Source organism: Channa argus, chromosome 3, assembly GCF_033026475.1.
Source record: "Channa argus isolate prfri chromosome 3, Channa argus male v1.0, whole genome shotgun sequence".
Taxonomy (NCBI): domain Eukaryota; kingdom Metazoa; phylum Chordata; class Actinopteri; order Anabantiformes; family Channidae; genus Channa; species Channa argus.
The window spans coordinates 3,601,894-3,623,915 of record NC_090199.1 but is presented as its reverse complement, the minus strand read 5'-3'; the positions used below and the strand labels follow the sequence as shown (position 1 = coordinate 3,623,915).

The window sequence follows — 22,022 nt, the reverse complement described above, 5'->3', positions numbered from 1 at the left end:
AAGTATCATAGCTGTTCCTAGGACTTCACACTCCTCAACAGAGATCTCAGATGTTGCTCCTGGAATCTGGTGAAGGCAGTTTGGTGGTCACTGCTCTCAGTGTTCCTATTACCTTGGGTACCACTTGTGCCTTCACCTTCCACATCTTTACTAACTCTCCTTTCAGCTCTAGGTATTTTTCGAGTTTCTCGCATTCCTTCTTCCTGATCTTGCTATCGCTTATGATCGCTACATCTACCACCACAGCCTTGTTCCTCTGTTTGTCCACAAGTACTATGTCAGGTTTGTTGGCCATTACCAGTTTGTCAGTCTGTATCTGGAAGTCCTACAGGATCTTTCATTCTGCGCCACCACATTCTGCCTGCTAGCATCTTGAACCCTGCTGTTACGTCCTGGATTGTTTCAAGGGCATCTTGGCATAGCCGGCACCTGGAGTCCTGCCTAGTATGGTAAACCCCAGCCATCATACCGCTCAGGAAAGAGACAGGGTCTGTGTCCCAGAGATGCAAAATGTAAATATCAACACCAGAACAAAAGCAGAGCAACTTGTGAAGATGCTGGGTGAAGCTGGTAAGGAAGTGTCAATATCCATAGAGAAACGAGTGCTGTACCAACATGAGCTGAAAGGTCACTCAGCGAGGAAGAAGCTATTACTCCAAAAGCAACAGAAAAAAGCCAGATTACAGTTTACAAATGCTCACAAGGACAAAGACCTTAATTTTTGGAGACATGTCCAGTGGTCTGATGAAACTACAGTTGAACTGTTTGTCCATAATGACCATTGTTATATTTGGAGGAAAAAGGGGGAAGGTTGCAAGGCTGAGAAAACCATCCCAAGAGTAAAGTATGGGGGTGGCAGCATCATGTTGTGGGGGTGTTTTGCTGCAGGAGAGACTGGTGCACTTCACAAAATCCATGGCATCAAGATGAAAGAACATTATGTGGAAATATTGAAGCAACATCACAAGACATCTGACAGGAGGTTAAGGCTTGGGTGCTACTGGGTCACTCAAACGGACATTGACCCTAAGCGTACTGTGAAATTAGTTACAAAGTGGCTTAAGGACAACAAAGTCGATGTTTTGGAGTGGCCATCACAGAGCGCTGATCTTAGTCCTCTGAAGAGCTGAAAATGTGTGAGCAAGCAAGGCGACCTACCAACCTGACTCAGTTACACCAGATCCGTCAAGAGAAAGGGGCAAAAATTTGAGCAAGCTATTGTGAAAAGCTTGTGGAAGGATACAAAAACCGTTTGACCCAAGTCATACAGTTCAAAGGCAAAGGATGTCTGAATTAGAGGAAAGTAAAATTCTCTAAAATAAACTCATTATTCTGGCATTTAGCAAATCAAAAACTTGTATAAATTCTAAGTGACCTAAAACAGGAAAAGTTTCTCTGATTTAATACCAGACAGTGAGAAAGAAATTAGTTATGTGTCTTTTTAAACAGTGTAGGTAAACATTGGTTTTAACTATATATATATAAAATTACAATGTAGTACAAAGTACAATGTGTTTGCAAAGGTTATTATATATATATATATATATATATATATATATATACTGTACATCTATCTATATATCTATATATACAATAACCCTTGCAAACACATTGTACTTTGTGTTTCTTTGTTTTAATAGAAAAAATGGTTTGAAATGAACTTTAGTGTCTGATTTATGAGCTCTACGTCAACAACTGCTTCCTAGAACCTCTGATGGTGTTTTAGAAACAAGGAGCAGGTCAAATACAGTTTATTTACACAACAATACATAGTCTGCTTATCACGTTTGTAATGTGGATTAATTCCAGGACCTGCAACTTAGTTTTGTGACATGGGCTAAAAATTGTGCACTTACATGATCAATATTTCCAAAGTGAACTCGCCACCATAGACTCCTGCAAAGCTTCATCGTAAAAGTGCTCCAGTAGAGTTTGTTCTTCTTCTTCTGGAAACTAAATGTGTCAAGTCTGATTGTTGAGATGAGTAAAACTAAAATCGACTGAAATGAATTTATTTGGAATCAGACCTGATTCTGTGTTGATATTCACGCCAGTCAACTTGCATTTATTTGTGCGCAGACACTGCAGGTTTAAATCCTAAAGCATGTGGCACTGGTCTGGGGTGAGTGTTTTCCCCATTCAAATTAATAATTAAGTTAATTTATGACAGAAACATTTTAAATATAAATTAATATGCATTAAACATATTATTGCATGTTTGTACAATTTATGAAAGATGAAAATTTTACTCATTTAATTAAGGCCATTGGGTAAAAGCATCCTCTGACCCTTTACATTTTGAAGGTAAAGTGGTGGGAGTCTTGGGAGGGGGGTTTACCTCGGACTGTCACTCTTTTTACAGTCACATCAAGAACCTCTGTTATTATCATCAGTTGACACTGACAGTGTTTTTTGTGCGCAGCGACACGAGCTTTATAATTAGGCTCCAGTTTGTTTCCTGCCGCGCTGAGACCCGCACTCTTACCACATCTGTCCAATCTGAACAAAGCAGTGTCTTTTAGGCGCATTTTGAATTCCCGGCACACCCGCGCCCTTTGACACAGAGCTGGAAGCTCCAGTAAATTTGGAGCAGACGCGGCATATGCCGAACCCTACACACACCACGAAAACACACCAACATCCCATTCAAAGACCAATGACAGAACAACCTCGCGCAGAGATGCTGGGAGGGATGGAGTTGGGGGAGGGGGGGGGGGGCGTTCGGTGGGTGGAACAAACGAGCGCTATAGAAAGGGGGATGCTGCAGCCCCGTCCCCTTCATATCTCACTCCACCCAGCCCTAGAATAAAACCACCGGTGACGTGCGCGCAGGGAAGCACCAGCAGTATGTGCGCGCCCACGGGAGGGGTCGATAGAAAATGGCGAGTCTGTGCAAAAGGCAGCAATGCACGATAGAGAGGCGCGGCTTTCGGCAGGAACTTGACTCTTGGAGGCACAAACTCATTCACTGTGTAGGTAAGCTCGCTTGGCATTGTGTGTGTGCGTGTGTGTGGCTCGGTCCGGGCGGCCGGTGACTCGGCGTTTGGGTTCGGTTTTTGGCGTAAACAGCAGCGAGCCGGGGCTGGAGTGTCCACAGGAAAACCTATAGGGTGTCCGCGAAGCTGTCATTTTTTGTTACGCACGGCTGCTGCCTGGCGCTGCTCGCCTCCCACCGGACAAATCCCCAAATATTCCGCACTAAGTTTTTTTAAGCCCCTGTGCGCGCTGCCGTCAGGTGTTTCATCTGCAGAATTTGTGTGTGTGACCTGTTGAGCGTTGTCTTATTAAGGGGGTCGGCGGTTTGGAGCCGCGTGGGTATTTTTTTATACATTATTCCATAGCTGTTTATTTATTGTAAGCAGGACGTGTCACGTGTGCACTTGGAGCTGCGCCTCGGCCAATCGGCTTCCTCGCAATTGGCCGGACCGTGCTCGCGTGCGCGTCACCCGGGTTGAGTTTTGGGTGAGGGGGGGGGGTGTGAAGGGCAGTGCGCGCTCTCAGTCTCGAAACATGACAACCCCCCTCTCCTCCCCCTCCACTGCCCTGGAAATCGGCTTTTGGGAGCGCGCTTTGCTGCATTGGGGTAAATGTCAGTGGAGATAATTTGGTATTTTTTGGGGGGGGAAGGTGCAGGCGAGGGGGTGGACGCGGAGAAACTGCTCGGTGCTCGCCTTTGAACCGAGCTTGGTACTTGTTGAAACGCAGCTTGAGGAGGCGGACCGGGGGGTGGGGGGGCGAACTCTGCGGTTGAGATTTGTCCGGCTCACTTTGGATTAAGACATATTGGTAAAAAGGTTTATGACAGGAGCCACGGCCATGACGCGTGTCATTCTTTGTGTTATTGAAGAACGGAAAAAGAACAAAACCAATTTCCAAACCTGTTTGGTGCACGTCCGCCTGTATTTGGGATCTTCTCCGTGCATCTCTCCCACACACCCCCCACACCAGCCCCCTTAAATCCCCCATTGTGTGTCATTAGCTCAGTTTAGTCTCGATGGTATTTCAAGATTATCATGCACTCTTCCTAAACTCTCGGGGTTTCCTCGGCTCTTTGCCCGACTTCTAATCTGGCTTTTAGGGCGGCAGCAGCAGCAGCAGCAGGGTGGCGGTGTTGCGGCTCCGCATGTTTTTGGATGCGTTTCTGTGCGCCTTGACCTGTCACCTACTTACACTATCCATCCGGCAGCTTTATAATAACTCACATGGCCTGATTCCGAGTATAGGCTGGTGGGGCTTTTAGTAAGAAAGCCTTGTGATGGAGGGATGCAGTGGGAAATTAAAGAGCTGCCCAGTCTCTGACCTCCAGTTGGTGCGATAAGGAAAAAGAGTGTAAACAACCATTTGTTTTGCCTCAACAACAACAAAAAAAGAGTTTTTTTTTTATTTGTAGTTTCACATATTAAGGATGTTCTGATTCCCTGCTTCGTAGCCTACTTGCACATTTAGTGGGTCACTGGGTTTGAGTTGAGAAGGCAGCAGAGGAAGATGTGGGTCCCTCCCTTCCAGTGTAACCCAATTTGGAGCTGGATGTAAAGCTGTAAAACCACATGAAGGACGTTGTTCAGACCGTAAGTCAGTGAGAATATATGTTCTGATGGTGACGGAGGAACCGATAGAAGGATCACAACACGGGAAATTCATGTAGCACCGTCACAGTTTTACCACAGGGGCTGCAAATGCATCAAACTACAATTATGAGCTCACGCTGGGATTATTATTATCAATACTGTCCAAAATGGTGAGGAGCCATCGTAAAGGTGCAGCACTCACACGTTTGTCTGTCATTTAGAAACTTTGCAGCCAAACCCTCCAAGAGTTTCAGCCAAAACAAGGACACAAGTATCACTGTGAGATAGTTGTTTCCTCGAACAAGGACAACAGTGATGTGCACACACGCAGCTTGTTGGCACAGCCTCCTCTTCCTGCTGTACTGATAATAAAGTCGGGCCTATATTCGCCTCACAAAGGTTCTTGTTATTAATTGGTAGCAATTACAGCCCAACTGCTGATTTCTTTGACACACATTCTGTGTAAGGGAGTGCAGCTAATTTGATTGCTGAAAGGTTGTGGCAGCGCAGCCGAGAGACAGACTGTGAAGGAGAGTGATAGAGAGGGTGTGAGTCTGAGTGGCACATTGTTTTTTTTTTCTTTTTTATAAATTAAGTTTCAACAGTTTTGAATAGAAGCCGCTTTGAGCACGCTAATAATGCTGCTGGTCAATTTACTCTGCATGACTACGGGCTGTGTTTTCAGTGAGTGAACTTCTTAATGCAGCAGCATTTCCAATCACAAAACAGAATATGCTGCACAGCAAGTTCTCATCAGCGCCGCTTGATTTTGGCTGCATGCTCATATACTTTATGACCGAAATGAGTCAGCTGACAGACATTTTGTTTCTCTGCTTCCACTGATGTTCATTTCTCTTCATATCTGTGGCATATGAAGATGAGGGACATAACGACTGCACTGACATGTGACCTGTAACCTGGTTACTGTAAATCCACGTACATGCAGATGAATAATCTGAGTTGATGACTTACTTTGGATGCAAGGATCACAGATTATGATTGTGTGGTGAGCGAAGACGCTGCTTCCTGCCTTCCTGTGTGTGTGTGTGTGTGTGTGTGTGTGTGTGTGTGTGTGGAAGCAGACTGAGATCTTGGGGAGAAAGACAGGAAACCAGTGCAAAGTCATTTGTGAAACATTTCTAGTAGAAAGTGACTTGTTGAGACGTCCTCAGGCCACTCTGAGTTCAGTTCAGTCAGACTTTGGCCTTTTCTATCCAAAGAGCCATTTTTGGCAAGAAATAAATGTATCTCGAGATGCAAAAACGATTGATCCCTCTACTACCAAACCTCGTCGGTCTAAGTGAACCTTTCCACGTTGCTAATAGAAAGCGTGGTTGAACAAACTATGATGTTTGGACTCTTTGCGTTGCCCTTTGATGCTCCTCCACTGATTTCAGGGTCTTTTCCCCAAAGGTTCCAGCATTATGTCTGTTAAGGTTCTCAGTCATCGAGGTTTGATTATCCAAACGTTGAATTATGTCATACGGAAGAAGCTGCTTGGATAAGTAGGGAAACGTCTCCAACCAGGAAGACAGAAGTCCAGTTGACATGATTCGGCCTTTGGATTTGTTTGGACTCCAGCTAAAATAGACATTGAACTGCTTCGTAGCAACGCTGTGCACAAAGGATTAATGAGGCTACTAAGTAAGGCTGTAGCTCATTTGGTGGAGCAGTTGTCCATGACCTACAGGGTCAGTGGTTCGATTCCCTGTCTTCCTGTCAACATGTGGAAGTGTCCCTGGGCAAGACACTGAACCACAAAGTCGTCCTCAGTGTCTGCTACTTACTTGTGAGCTTTGGACAAAGGCGGCTGCTAATCGAGTAATTGTGATTGTACTAATTAGGAGATTTGACATTCGGATGTACCAGCTTCTGCTTCGCCTTATGCTGGTCCCCAAACAATTCCAGACCACGAGCTCTCATGCACACTGCAAGTGGGCTGACTCGAGGTCTTTGGTCTTTGCTCTCCCATGTTCACATGGCCTTTGCTTTCCCATTTCAGGACCCCCCCCACCCCCGGGATGGCTGCCTAAAATTCAGCTCGTTCCCTCAAATGTCACTTATACTGAGGCTAAGATGAACTTTTAACTCAGACAGTTTGTTGAGTAGCAAATGAAAAGTTCATAAGAAACGAATCTGCCAATAAACTCTGCAGCTGTTGTGGCAAAACAACAACTAACGTAACCATCAGTCACTACTCTGGGTCCACATTTACATTAAGTGTGCAGCTAATGATGTTTTCAGGATCAATCCCTTTGATACCTTCTCTTCTGTGTAAGTAATTGGTCTATCAAATGCCAGAAATTTGTCAAAAAGTCCTTTTATGTTTGTTCCGTCCAAACATAAAGATCCTCAGTCCGTAATTGCAGCAGATTGAGGAAAACATGCTGAAAACACTCACATTTAAACTTTGGCATCCTTTCCTGCATGTGCTCATTACTGTCACATTATTAGTTGTGTTGCTACTTTGAGCGATTAACAAATGAGTTGGAGGTGAATCCTGCTGATTTTGCAAGAGGATTTGACAGCATGTGCATGAGCTATAAAGACAGCGAATGTCTTTTCCTATTACCAGTACCTCATAGTTAAAGCACGATGTGCAAGATCATCCATTTTGCTTTAGAGTGTCATTAAATGAACACATCTCCCTGATTTCTTTCTTTCTTTCCATCTATTCCCCTGATTATCCTCTGTACTCAAAGTCAAATCCCTCCATCCCTCCGCCACGCCTTCCTCTCAGAGCGGTCGGCTTTTATTTCAGTAATGGGCAGATGGACGCCCCGAGAGATCTGCCTGCCACTTTCTCATCTTGCTAATTCTTTTCATGGGCTTTCTGAAAAGGAAAACAAAACATGACACATTTATGAGGAGCTGGTAAGGAGAGTGGCAGAGATCCACCCATTCGACCAGATCCAGTGCCAACGCTGTAAATCTCTGCGCACCCTCTTCATTATACATGCATGCACATATACACACCTTCTGCTCAGCAGACACACAGTGTGTGTGTGTGTGTGTGTGTGTGTGTGTGTGTGTGTGAAGACATCTCAGGGGATGATCCTTGCCAACCAGGAGCCCCGTAGGAGGAGGGCTGCTCTCTTTAGGGTGCGAGGGGTTTGACTGCAATCTGTGGGGAAGCAAAATACACCACTGGCACTGAGTGAATGCAGACAGAAGGTGTGTGTGTGTGTGTGTGTGTGTATGCGTGTGTGAGAACTTTTATTGTTGCAGAAAACCGAGTGCTGTGCTCTTGTTCAGTGACATCCTTCCCCATGTTCAAACAAGCCACTTTAATGTAAACCTCCAGAAGAATTCAAACTATTGTTGTTCGTCCTCTTTTATCCTTCAAGCCCGAATTTGTTTCTGAGGAGGAAACTTTTTCATCTTCTGGCTGTTGAGAACTTAGTGAAACATTCCAGAAAATAATATGTGTCTTTTTTTTATTTTTTATGAAATGGCTCAATCTGACAGCTTTAAAATAACAAACTATTTTGAGTCTTTTGTAATTTTTCAACTCAATCTACAGACAATAATAGGTTTTTTTTTAAAGGCTGCATCATCTTTAAGAGAGAAACATAAAAAAGTCTTGTTACATTAGTGAATGCGCTTGGATGTTGTTTAAGGAATTAAACAAAACTGGTCCAACTTTCATATTAACTGTGTCTCTTGGTTTCACTTAAAGGTGAGACAGTTAATTTGGGAGCTGATCAAGAGAAAATGAGTTTGCAGCTACTGAAATAACCAGGTGAAATAGTTGCATCTTTTATCAGATCAATATTAATCTGATAGTTTGGGACAAACAGGAGGTTTGAAGACATCACCATTTCTCTTTTAATTAGATTATTGATTAAATACAAAGTCATCAAGTTCTAAATACTAACAGGACAAAACTGTTACTACATGTTAATGATTAAAACATGAAGCTGACTAAACGAATACAATTATTTGAGAAATAAAAATCATGGTTTGCTTTTGAATTTTGATCAAACAAAAATAAAATCACACCAGAGGCCAAACCAAAATGAGGCTAAAACGCATTGTGATGTTAATCACAGGAAACAGTTTTTAAAAATCCCTAAAATCCAGCAAACCACTGCACTTATTTGCTCTTACACCGAATGAGCAGCAGGCGTAAACTTTTCATCCTCAACACTTAAAAACTCTGGATAACAACAGTGCAAACATGGCGGAGTTTAGGCACAAAGACACATTGTTTGGGTTCAAGCAGTAAAGAATGACTGGGATTGGCCAAAAGTCATGGTTTCCTCAATGTTATGCAGCATATGTCAGGTGACATCATACACAACACTCACATGGTCACAATAACAATAGAACAGAAAGTGGTTTCACACTGGGCTCGATCTCTGTTCTCTTATGGAAAAGTCGACCAGCCGTGACCACAAACAGTTCACTGCAGCAGTCAGACGTCGCTCGAATGTAACACACTACTTTTGGTCGTTGGTCTGTTGGACAACCGCTAAAACGCCGGATGCTCATCACAATAATAAGAGGCTTTTATTCCACTTATTGGTTTATGACATTATTTAGTGAATTTCTTTAAGGTTAAACACCAGAGCCTGGCATGACGAAAAGCATTCAGTTGGATAAATACATCGTACTGTCGGAAGGCTGACGCTGTGTTTGCCTTCCACCTGTAAGAAAGGTATCAATGAACCACCTGCTGATCAACAGCCAATAGGAGGCCACCACATCCAGGACATGCTGGCAGCAGGTGTTCCTCTGTTTGTTTGCTTGACGTTTCCTTAAGCTTGTGTTGAAGGTTTCTTACTGTTTGTTTGTTGTTTGCATTTGTAAAAAAAAAAAAAATCTGTTACAAATATATATTTGGGAAATTTAAGTGGATCTTTGTTTAATTAGTTCAATTAGTACAGTTGTGGTTTAATTGGTGCAAATGAACGTGAGCAGTTAAGAGATTCTCGGTGGCTGAGTAGCAACACCTTTGTTCTGTTTTTCTTTCCTTCGCTTCAGTCCTAACAATGACTCAACCTAAAATTTATGTAAGCATTCCCGTGTGTGTGTGTGTGTGTGTGTGTGTGTGCATGTGTACATGTGCATGTGTGTTTCCATTGTTACGTGAGCCACCTGACCTCCTTTGTACAGTTCTTTGGACATAGAAACCACGTGAGTTCATGCACGGTTTGGAGTTTGTGTTTGGGACACACACACACACACACACATATTCACTGCACTTGTATAAATCCTTTACATTAACTGTAACCAAGTCTTACAGCCATTTGAAGACATGAGGGCTGTCCAACAAGTTTTCACACCCTAAAATATGTCCACACACCTACATAAAGTCATTTACACACACAAAGAGCTGCTGAGAGGTGTTGAGGCTGTGGAGCAGCAGGAATGTTTACTTGGACCCGCCTTCAGTCAGTTCCTCCTGGCTGCTTTTGGGTGGTTTGGGCTTTAAAGAGCTGTGTGAGGGGTTAAGACGCTGGCTTAGTCAGGTGATAATGGAGCTTAGGGAACACCTGATTATTTTAATGAGGGAAGCCCAGAATCCCCCCTTTTCCCTGAGAATTCAATAGTAATGGGATTGAAGTAAAAGTGTCATTCAGACTGCCATTAACAATTAATTAATACTAAGTAGCACCTCAGTATTTCTGAACCAGAGGGACCAGCTAATGAGATAATAATGAGGCTGCACGCTCGGTAAAGCAGCGTTAAGGTGTTGTGGTTCAGAGTCAACGGGACAGTTAGAAGGCAACTGTGCGATGGGAATAGTTGAAGGAAAAATCTGCATCTTTGTCACATCATCGTGCTCCTGTGCTTCAGAAAGAATATTTATGAAAAGGTGGAGAAAAGAAGCTGCAGTCCACATAATGTCCTATAGTGAGACACATTGTTAGACCATAAATCCTAAGATTATCCTTCAGTGACATCTTCCTAAAATGACTGCGGCTCCTCATAAATTATGCACAATTTTTAAAATGTGTTTGTTCATGTGCTACAGTTAATATTGAATGTGATTAAATACAATAAAGGAGCTTTGTGTTAAGTATAAAATCTCATCAAACTGAACTGGATTTACTGGACCCTCACAGCTGCGATCAGCTCCCGCGGCTTACGCTGCTGTGCACTTTACATCAGTTTAAATCGGGGGAAAGTGTGTAGAAAGTGCATTGTTCTCACACAGTGAGAATGTAGCTGATTTCCATCTGCAGTCATCGGGGAGGCACACGCTGAATGATTAGACCGAGAAGACAGTGACAGACAGTGACTCTTTTAAGCTTCTAGCGTTACCAACTCTGTCAGCACTAATCCACCCTAGAATTAAAAGCTAAAACAGCAAACTAACTGTAGGACAAGTGTCATAAAGGGAGCAAAGAAACTTGGTAATGTAACCAGATGTAATAATAACCCGAATCAAACTCTAGTGTGGCTGTGGACACACGTCTGTACTAAAACCTTACACCATGAAAAAGTTAAAAGAAAGGAAGTGTGTGTGTGTGTGTGTGTGTGTGTGTGTGTGTATTGCACATCCTTGGACCTATTCTCACACACACACACACACACACACACACACACACACACACACAAACACACACATACACAGTAGGATGCATGAAACAAGCCTCATGTAGTGCAGGAAACGTCTGCACAGATGATGTGATTTACATCACTTGGACTCACACAGCCATGTAAACAAAGTGATATGTTATTTTTTCTGCTTCTGCAGGCATCTTTTAATAATGAGGGGGAATGTGATGATGCCTTTTCCTAATGTTTCCATGTGACATAGAAGCAACAACACTATTTCAAAACTGAAAATTCAGCAAATGCGTTTTTAGATGACGAGCGCACTGATTGTTGAGCTGTATTTTGAGTCGTGTGCGTTAAGTAGGACTCAGTGTTTGCTTAAGGACTCTTTGCCAACTGGCCATGGCAGCGTCCCCACAGGTGCATCCTGGGAAAGGTAGTTTCCCTCAGAGGGAGACAGGGCGAGTATGCACCATGAAGGGAGGAGGAGGAGGAGGAGGAGGAGGAGGAGGAGGGAGTGTTGATTTTTACACAGGAGACCCTGAGAGGACACATGATGGATGAGGTTTGCACAACAAATGACACGGAAACAATGGGCAATTATTTGCAATTCAAAGACTGAGGGGGGACGTCATCAGGATTTGGCTTTGGACACGAGTTTGCAGAAGGAGATGAAGGTAAACTTGCTGTTGTCTCACAGACAGTTGGTAAACACGTGTTTATTGTCTTATACAAGTCACCTTTTAATGTGTTACTAACACAGCACAGGGATCAATGCTAGAAATGAAATTAATACAATTCAGTGATATTTACATTTCATTTTATGTTCCGTTAGACAGTTTGGGACAAATGAAGGTTTAGTGTCCAGTGTTCAGTTTGTACATTCTTGGCATTTACATAATAATTCACTAATTGGAGCATAAAATAATTTACATGATACATTTTAAATTGTTTCTGCATTGTTACATCAACTCTCTGGTCAGTTAGTCGGTCAGTTTATTATGGGTTGGATGCTGCATTCTAAGCTTTTCTCTTCTAATGGTGAGTTTTGATTATTAAAAAAATAAAAAGTTAGGGTTGGAACTGTTTTTGCAATCAACCAATCTGCTGATGTTTATTTAATTCAAGTCCAAAGTCAAGTTTTCGAATGTATTAATCGACCCTTAACTCGGAGGCACTGAATTTAGCATCTCGAAGATCATCAAGGGTAAGAAAAACTGTGGAAAGTGGAACGAAACATGTATTCAGATCATGTACTTAAGCGGAAGTATAAATCACATAGTGCGTCAAATTTAGTATCAGGCAGGTATCAGCTCCAACAAATACAAAACACTCAGCGTTTCAACAAGTAGTGATGAAAAGTTGAAGTATTACAGTTTTCTGCTATAGTTACAAAACACAGGCTTTCTTGATTCCTTACCCAGCAGGATGTAAAGGAATTCAAATCGGTCAGTTTTATAATCCAAAAATATGTTCACTGATGTAATATGAGACATTCTGCAGGAAAAAAAAGGCCTTTCACTTTTCAAATAGCTGTAGATTCATTTTCTGCAGCTTCTACTGAAAAACATCTATATCATGTGCATCTGCAGTGTCCGAATGGTCAAACTGAAAGCGTCTGACGTTTCCACTGGAAGTTATTGCTCCAGTGTCGACACACAGCGTCTTTAAAAACCTGCTGCAAGTCTTTTCTCACAACCCTGAGGAACCTGTGGAGACACGAGGTTCAGACATCACAACAAGTCAGACTCACTTTGCTCCGAGGACGAGAGAGAATCAGCTGTTCGATGAGAAATCAAAACACACGTGACAGGACTGGAAGAGGGAAGCAGCATCTGAACCCGTGCGCTCACTTTATCTGCTTTACTTCGTTTTCATCGCTACAAACCTTTTGTTCCCCCGTGTTTGGTCTTCCTCCGCCTGACAGCCTGTCAAGACAAACACGGGGAGTAAATGCTAGAAAGAAAAGAAGCTGGAGAGAAAGCAGCGCACTTCCCATTCACTGCCACTGTCTCACTTTCAGATTAATTTCATTGTCTGCCCGGTTCTGCCTGTGGAGCTCAGTCTCTTTATTCTGCTCGCGCTGCGGTTAATTATGTTTGCAGTTAACCAAGCTACCATGCAAAGGCTGCGTCCCCACCGTGTCAGACTGAGGCATCGCCGGCCGCACTCAGCAACTCCAGAGGGGGTCTCGGCGATGTCAGCGCCCTCAAAAACACAGCGGCCTTTGTGTGAAGAGCAGGACAGACGCTCGTCCACAGTTGTGGTTCTCAGAGTTCACTGAGGCTGCAGTGTGTAGGTCCCATTGTGCCTCACAGCACAATAATCACAGAGGAGACACCTGACTGTGTTTGAACCCCCATTTTTAAATTTGACTTGTCCACGTCAGGCCAAAACGTCCCGTACGTCACTTATGTCGGTGCTAAACTCTGAGGCAACTTTCCACCAAATGTGCTGTGGACATTCGTAATCTCCTGAGGATGATTCCGGTTTTGCAGCATCTTAGTTATTGGAATTTGACAATGACTAATACCTGGAGGCCTGTGCAGAGTGTAGCAGATGGCAGAAGAGCTTAGCGGAACAGGGAGAGGGAGGATCGGGAGGAGCAGAGTGGTCGCATGCTAAGACTAATTTAAGATGCTTATTAAAGATCAGCTCTGGTGGACCAACACATTTCTGTCATGAAAAGCACCTGTTTATCTGTAAGGTCGTCTTAATGAATAAGTTGCTTTACTGGAAATATTATTTCTGCAATAAGCAAAATATGATGGAGGTGTCAGACAGATTCTCTAAGGAAAGTCTAAGTCTGAAAGAACAAATGCAGCTTTTGTTTTGTTGCGACTAATTCATGCTCCCCGAGGATGAACCCTTTACATCCTGCAGAGCACCAAAGCTTGTCCCCTTTACAAGCAAAATATCCCATAATATACACGGCAGATGCACCTGTATTCTGTACTTGTTGACTGGGAGGTTCAGTGCAGTCAAACCTTTACAAGCTTCCGGCGTCTGAGTTTTGTTTGTGCTAATAACAGAAAGCGTGGACGGCATCAAAATCCACTATTTTTAGTTGGGTTTTTTTTTTCGTTTTTAAGTCAAGTCGAGAGCACTTGAATTTCAAGTGGACAGTTCGGTGACCTGGGGTCAGACAATAATGGCCGCTCGGGGCAGAAAAGCATTTTAACATTCATAAAACAGCGACGTCATTAAATATAAATGGACCAAAATGCCCTGAAAGTTTCGAGAAGCTTTTTTTGTTTTTCACCTCGCTCATATCTTATTAGTTACTGTGTGTTGACACACTCGAATGCAGCTGTTTTCCCCTTATGGGCAAGTGCAGGTGGCTCGTGGCAGCCAGTGAGCGAGTCTGTTCTCCCCGGTGTGATTTGGGCAGAAGTAATGGAACAGGTTTAAATCAGAGAGCCGTCGTGTTCACAGCCCGAAGGAGGAGAAAATGACACCAAATGTAGATGAAGCAAACGGAGCAGCATCGAAACAAGGTGAAAATGGTTTCCAGCACTTAGATGGACGTAAAAACGAACACACGGGGGAGATTGTTTGCTATGCAAACCCGTGAGTTGTTGCTCACATCATGTTTGTTCTGGTATTGTGCTCGTGCAGGGTTGTTTTCCTGGTTCAACAACAGCTGAACCAATCAGAGCCTCGTAGGCAGGATTAGGAACAAAGGCTTTAAACTGTGCATGAAACTGCTAACAGAAACATTTCCCTGAAAATGTGACAAATATAGATGAGATTGAAGATTCAGTGCAGGTTCAACTATGTTTTTAATTTGCTTCAGAAACATCTTCACAATTGATGGATCGTGGGGATGTTTCCTGAGTGTGAATATAAAACCTGTGTTAGAACAAATATAGCTAATGACTGCAATAGTACTACGTAGTACTACAGCTGCTAAAATACATCTGGTACTGTACAGATCAGTTTCTGTCATATAAAAATGTATTTTGTTGATGGTCTGACAGTCTGAGTACAAGTACTAGCATTTTAGTACTTGCCGATACAGAGTACGATGACAAGTACTAATCTGTTTTGCTTCTAGTACTTTGGTCATCATCTATTATTTTAACCCTCATACTTTTTCCAGCACGTGGCATCGGGCGCGGTACTGGAGAAGTTTTACAAGTAGTACAAGTACACAATCCTTCGTTTTTATTCATCTCCATGTGCTTGAACTTGACATTAAACCAACATAAGAGCTGAGCAGCAAGTGAATAAAAGACCAAACGACAAATTAAAGGGATGTGGGGCCACAATAAAATCTAACGCTCACGACTACACTCAAACGCCTCATCCCTCCTGCATCTCAACGTGCTGTGTTTTATCCCTTTTTGTAACATTATCTCCTAAACTATTTCCTAGTATCATGTTTTCTCATATTGCACACATAGACTGTCACCTTCTCTTTCACAATAAAACTTCGGCAATTAGGCCAAAACTAAAGGCAATTAACTAAATTGACCTGGGCGAACACGTTACGCCGTCGTCTCCATCAAACTAAAAAAAGCTTTTCTCTGGCAGACTTGAGCCTTTTCTTCAGCAGCGCCCACAGTCTACCTTAACTCCCACCTAAGCAGCCAGTTCTGTTCCTTTGTCCACAAACCCCTCGGCCTGTTATTCTCCCGCCGTTCTTACCTGCAGCCCTTCTCACATGTGTAGGTGTGCAGAGATTTTTTTTGCCATGCGTTTCCTACACGCCGCGTTCGTCCGCAAGCGCAGGCAACGCTGATAAATGAGCTGGGCTTGGTGAAGACGTTTGGCTGATGAGGAGCCGGGGTTCTCCGGAGGCTTCACCTTGAGGTAACAGGGGGGGAGACCGCGGCACATATAATGGCCCCCTGCCTCATTTTCAGGGATCGATTTGTGCATAAAATGAGAGCTGCAACCTTTTGTGCAAAGCTGCTGTTTCTCTGTGGCCCTTATCAGTGTTAGTCTTCGAGCCCAGGAGTGAACAGAGTGAACTGTGGTGCAGCGTAGCACAGTAAAACCGTTAATTTAATTACTGTAACGAAGCGGGAATATTAGCAGCACCTGTGTGTTTCTTTCCTGTCAGACTGCAGGCAGAGGTGTCACTGTCCGTCTCGTCTTATTTTGAAACCAATATTTTTGCCACAGTGGAAGCAGCATCGCAAGGCGCAATCTGAACGGCGACAAAGTTGAACTTTACCACGTAGCATTTTTTTTTTAAAGGGCGTCAAATAATTGAGCTTAATTAGATTTCTGCGTAGCCTGTGTGGTGACTTTTCCCTGACACTGCTAATGGTCGTCTGGGGATGGAAGTTTGTTAATGGCCTGGAAGTGGGAAATGTTCCATTATAGTGTTGGATCCTGAGGCACCAACGTGTGAAAAGCACTGGCGTCTTCAATACGGTTGGAAACTGTTTAAAAACACAGGACTAGTCCGAAGATTGAACACTGTTTTGGGTTTTTAGCAGCTCGTCAGTTCTTGTCCAGCACTTTTTATTTTACACTGTGTAATGTGTTTTTCCTAAAGCAAAACCCATGAGAGCAGAAAAGATTCACATTGTATTAGTAGATTATATGCTGGACTGGCGGTTTAATCAGGACAAACAGTACGTTTAGTCATCGCATTTACATTTATGCACAATTCACACATTGAAACTGGAGAACTTGTGTCAGTTTACCGATGTATTTTTTTTTCAGCCCCCAGTCTTTTGACTAATTGTATTTTCTGACAATCCCCATACAGACAATAAAACCAACAATATTCTACTTGTGTTCACCCTGGTGCAATTGTTTGTTTGGTGATTGTATAGATTTTTTTTTTTTTATAATGACGTTTGCTGACATTTGCACACTTTTGCTGCAGCTGTAACGTGGAAATTTCCCCACTGAGGGACAAAAAAAAAAAAAATCTTCTGCTCAGTGATGTTCACATTAGCTCGTTCGTTCGCCTCTTGTTGTCGGAGAAACAACTAAAAGCACATCGGCTAATCCCACCACACACGTTTCTTAATTTCCAAACAAACGAACAAATTTGCTTGTTGTCTCCAATTGCGTTCGAGTGCTGCGTCTGGCTGAGTGGATCCAACTCGTAGTTGGTTTTAGTGTCTAGTGTCCAGCAGTTACAAATATGACTAAATTTGAGAATCATCACTGTTATGCTGTTAATACACAAAGCCCGGATTCCTTACACTCGAACCTGACGACCCCTTCTGCTAATTTATAGTTACATAAAGCAGCAGGACAGTAAAAATGTAATTTAATGCGCCTTTATGTTCACAAGCTTCGGCATGTGGCTTGTACCCGGACTCACTCCAACGATTACTGTACACGCAGACTTGCAGACAGGCCGAATAAGTGGAGGTGACAGGACCAGCTGTGCCGTGTGAGGGTCAGCCTGGCAGAGCCGGGCCCTCCTCAGTCCTCCTCAGTGTGTGACCGTGTCACCCTCGGTTAGGTGTCAAGCCCACCAGGCGGCCGCGCACACACACACACACTCCAATAAAAGTGAAGGTCAAGCAACAAACACCGCTCCGCCACCGCCGTCACTCCCATCACCATCAGCAGAAATGTCACTTGTATTTTTATCTCCCCTCCCTGCTGCATCCTTCTCTTTCATCCCCTCTTTCCTTAATCTTTTTTTTTTCCCACCTAATTCACCTTCTCATTTCTTTTCAGCCTTTTTAATTTACGCACATCCCTCCTCTTGAAAACCTGTCTGTCTACTTCACCTCCTCACGTCTCTGCTCTGATCACGCTCTTCGTTCCTTCTTTCCTTCTCACAATCACCAACGTTTTTTTTTTGTCCTGATATTTTGATGCTTTTTATTTCATGTCCAGACCGTTTTTTCTTTTCTTCCTCTGCCTTCAGTATTTTGGCATTCTATCACGATCATGTCATCCAGTGTCACTACAGACTAATTTTTCAGAGGCAGCAATAAAGAAATCAATCAGGCGCTGTGTGGCTGCAGCTCGCTGAAGGATCTCTTGAATTTTTTTTAATTTCATTTCTGCTAAGAGCCACTTATATTCTGCAACTTTTTATACTGTTAGATTTTTCTAACACCCACCCTCAAATGAGTGTGTGTCTGTAGACACAAACACACACACACACATATGCAGAGGGTGTTGAGGTGGCAGCTGCAGACATTTTCGTCTCAGACTTAATTGATGCGTAGGCAGGTTGTTTTTTTTTTTTTTTTTCTTTCTCCATATTTCCTCTCTGCTAGTGTTTCTTGAAATCAGTGCTGGTTTTTATCATATACTTTTCTCCTTTTTACTAATATTATTACTTCTTGCAATGGCACACAGATGTTATGCCACTGTAGTCACATAATGTAAATGTTGAGGTACATTGTACAAACATGTGATTTTATTATTTTCTTGCGTGGAGCTGTGCATTAGAGGCACAAAGGTGCAATTTCTGTGTATTCTGTGTTTTAATTGGGGGCTAAACTGTAATCACACGGAGCAAGTGTTTTCAAATTAATTGCTTTCTCTTCCTGGTTTTCATTCGAGTTTTGGAGCATGTACGTTCAGTTTTTATTCGTTATTTGAGCTCCACTCAAAGAGTAGCACCAAAAAAAAAAAATTAATTTCCATAGCGAAACTCGTTTGGAGATTTGTGTTGCCAGTGCAGCAGTTTTGACACAATGGCAGCACTGTGTCGCATGCTGAGCAGCGGAGGCCTCCGGTAATTAATGTGCAGGTCAAAGAAGGACAAATTCTGAAATGTAATCTAAAAGAGAAGTGGGAAGAAAAAGCAAACCAGGTTATATTTGGTTGGAGGTGAAGGTCAGTGAGTGGTGTTGGTCCAGAAACAGGAAGTCATCAGTACAAATAGGACAGACACATCCATTGTCCTGGTTCAAGAGGACAATTTTAATTTTGGAAATTTTGGGTGTTGTGTTGTGGCCTTTCTTGTAAAAACAGTCCGCTCTGCTTCACATCAGTGGTTTGCAGCTATTTTTATTTTAATTATTTATTTGTTTTTCAGAGTTTAGCATTGCCGAGTTCTCAGAATAAAGTCGAGTGGTGGCCACACGTCACTCTGCTGTATTGGTAAATCGTGCACAGGATGCTTGTGTTTTTGTGTTGATAAACTGGGAGGATATTGTAAACTTTCCGTAGCAGTGCTGCAGTGCATGAAATGCACAGGAAGGTGTGAAATTCCTGTTTAACTGTTGATTAATCTGCACACTATTTTCACACTTTTTCGAATAAAAAAAGAAAAAAGTCAGAAATTGTCCACAATGGCGTCTTTGTGCTTCTTTCCTCTGACCAATGCTCCAAAACCCCAAATGTTAAATGTACAATCATAAATACTTTTAGGTTCATTTCTTTTGCTTGAATAATTCTTTATTTGACTTGTTGATCACGTTTAAGAATAAAACCACGTGGACGCCTTAACGTTGCATCTACATGTGCAGGATCCTTTGTGAGGTCACACGTTGGTGCTGGCTTTCAGTGAAAGTCCCATCAGCTTCATTCCAAAGGTTGTGCATGAGGTGGATTTAGACAATTCAGTTCTTCCCCACCATTTACCATACTGGTTCGGGTTTTGACAAGGACAACCACAAACTGATTCGTCCTGTGGCGTAAAGTTCTGTGTTAACTAGAACTAAGGGGCAGTGAACTAAACAACGGTGTCCGCACACTTTTGGCCACATGTTGGCTCAGTTTCTGAATACAGCTCTTGATTTGAGTGGAGCAAGTGGTTTTGTTACTTAAAAAGCTGAATGAAACCAGTTTCTCTCTCTGGTTAATTATCGCTGCAGGATTTTGCCGTTTCCAACATTTTGTTTGGCAGCTTCAGCACAATGAGAGCTGTGTGCTGAAGCCTGTAGGAAACCAGTGCAGGAGATCAGCAGCATAAGGACAAACTCGTGTGTATCATATAAAAGTGACTTAAAGGCAGCCATATGGTCATATCTGTGTGTGTGTGTGTGTGTGTGTGTGGTGTGTGTGTGTGCAGACACAAGCTCATAAATGCATGTTTGCAGTGCAGGTGTTGGAGGTAATTTTCATCCCCCTCTTTCTCTGTCTTGTTTTCAAGGAAATACTTTCCCAGCTCAGCTGCTCTTGCTGATCTATTTTTTTTTTCCTGCCTGTAAACATTTACTGGACATGTTTCCCTGCTTCACAGCAAAACTGAACCAAAACTGGTGCCATTTATGTGCAATAAAAGAAAGAAAATCCTCCTGGCCACACAACTTGAAAGCTAAAAATAGACATGGGTGGTTTCTCTTGTTGCTCTGTTACTAACTCGCACCTCTTGTTATAGGAAAGATTGAGCAGCTTCACTGATCAGGCAGATTTTCATCCTAATAACCCGAAAGTCCGAACTTCCTGGAACTTACATCTGTTGTACTCACTCTGGCTCGTAAATACACGAGTGACATAAATATGAAAACTAGGTGCAAATTTATGAAAACAATGTTTGTGCTTTAAATATAATTTGAAAGAATTTGGTCCAGTAGCAGAAATAAGAGCCATATGAGTGTCCACACACTTTTGGCCCTATAGAGGCTCAGCTCCGGCCGCTACGCTTTACTCTTTGTTCAGGGCTGTAACTTCCCCCTTCCAGTAAATTATGCTTCAAAGAAACCGCATTTCAGTGCATTTATGAAGCTGTTTTCTTTTTCTGACGTGACGGTAATTTGTATTAATTTGCTTCCTTGCTTTAAGAGCCGCATTGAAACACATTTCTCTGTGGCCAATTATCACTGCGGGCATTCTGCAGTTTGGACATTTTATCTGCCAGTCCTGCAGTTTTAGCACAATGAAAACACTGTGTTACACACCGAGGAGCTGTGGGGTCGAGAACCACAAGGACGAACCCGTGTGAGTTTCCGTGCATTATTAGAGGGCTGAGCAGACAGTTATATTTGTCACCATAACTTGTCGGACAGAACTGAATAGACGTGATTATACACCATAGCCACAGAAGACACTTGCTGCTGATTGGCTAGCAGGGTAAATCATATAGCTGGGTAAATCACACCTCAATCAGAGCTCGGCCTATATAAAGCTGCAAGTAACCATAGCAACCATACCTTATGCTATGTTCGTGGCTAATGTGAGAGGAGGGTTTGCAGGGATGTTGTTGCAGGGAAGCAGAAGATAACTGAACAGCCACCTTCACCGTCCAACGTCGTTATTAACTGACCAACATCTCATTTGTAACCTTCGCATTTCATAGACCACATTTAAAGGTGTTTACCGCTGATCCCCTCATTTGATTGGCCTGTGGACACTGTTTACATGTGTATGACACATAAAGAGGACGTTACAGATTGTGAGGGGAGTTACTGTGACTTTAGAAAACACTTTTTGTGACGGGTAAACAAAGTTTAATGTGAGAAATTGCTGGTTAAGACACCTGGATGACTCATGCCCCCCCCCCCCAAAACAAATAAAAAAGGTAAAACGAGTCAAGTGATGATGACATGAAGAGAGAGAAATTGGAAATGTTTGTCACTGTTTGTCTGGTTTCTACACGTTTCCGTGCTGTGTGTCAGCTTCGCGTGTGGTTAATGAGTTGTGAACATTTTGTGAGCTAAGGTGTGTCGCTGCATATCAGCGGCTCCTTGGATCCGTCCACCTTTGGACTGGGAGAATAAATTGGGAAAAGTTCAAGGATAGGTCCGGCTGTAAACGCACAGAGGGAGGAACGACTGCGGATGTGCGTGCGTGTGCGTGCGTGTGCACGCTCAGTGGTAGAGGCGGAGCTAAGTAAGAGAACACGACTCCATATTAGTGATAATATCATCTAATATTAATGCAGGGAGGCTCCTCTGCTGCTGTGTCAATATTGAACTGTAGAGCTGCTCTCTCTCTCGCTCAAACCCCCCCACCCTCCCCCTTTCTCTCTCCTGCTCCCTCCCCCTCTCTTGCTCTATCACTCTGTTACACACACACACACACACACACACACTGGCAAACTAAGAGAGAACACCAGACCTTTGA

At 43.0% G+C, this 22,022-nt stretch overlaps 1 protein-coding gene across 3 annotated transcripts in view; it reads left to right on the top strand.

Moving 5' to 3' along the window:
• Window positions 1-2,784: 2,784 nt before the first annotated feature.
• The window catches only part of lcor (ligand dependent nuclear receptor corepressor), a 69,306-nt gene continuing 50,068 nt past the window's right edge, over window positions 2,785-22,022 (top strand). The window contains exon 1 of one of the 3 annotated variants that reach the window (XM_067498060.1): window positions 2,785-2,976. In XM_067498060.1, the coding sequence (XP_067354161.1) occupies window positions 2,880-2,976 (97 nt within the window). In that variant the 5' untranslated portion in view covers window positions 2,785-2,879. The remainder of the gene's footprint in view (window positions 2,977-22,022) is intronic. The other 2 variants (XM_067498057.1, XM_067498059.1) reach the window with 2 other exon arrangements.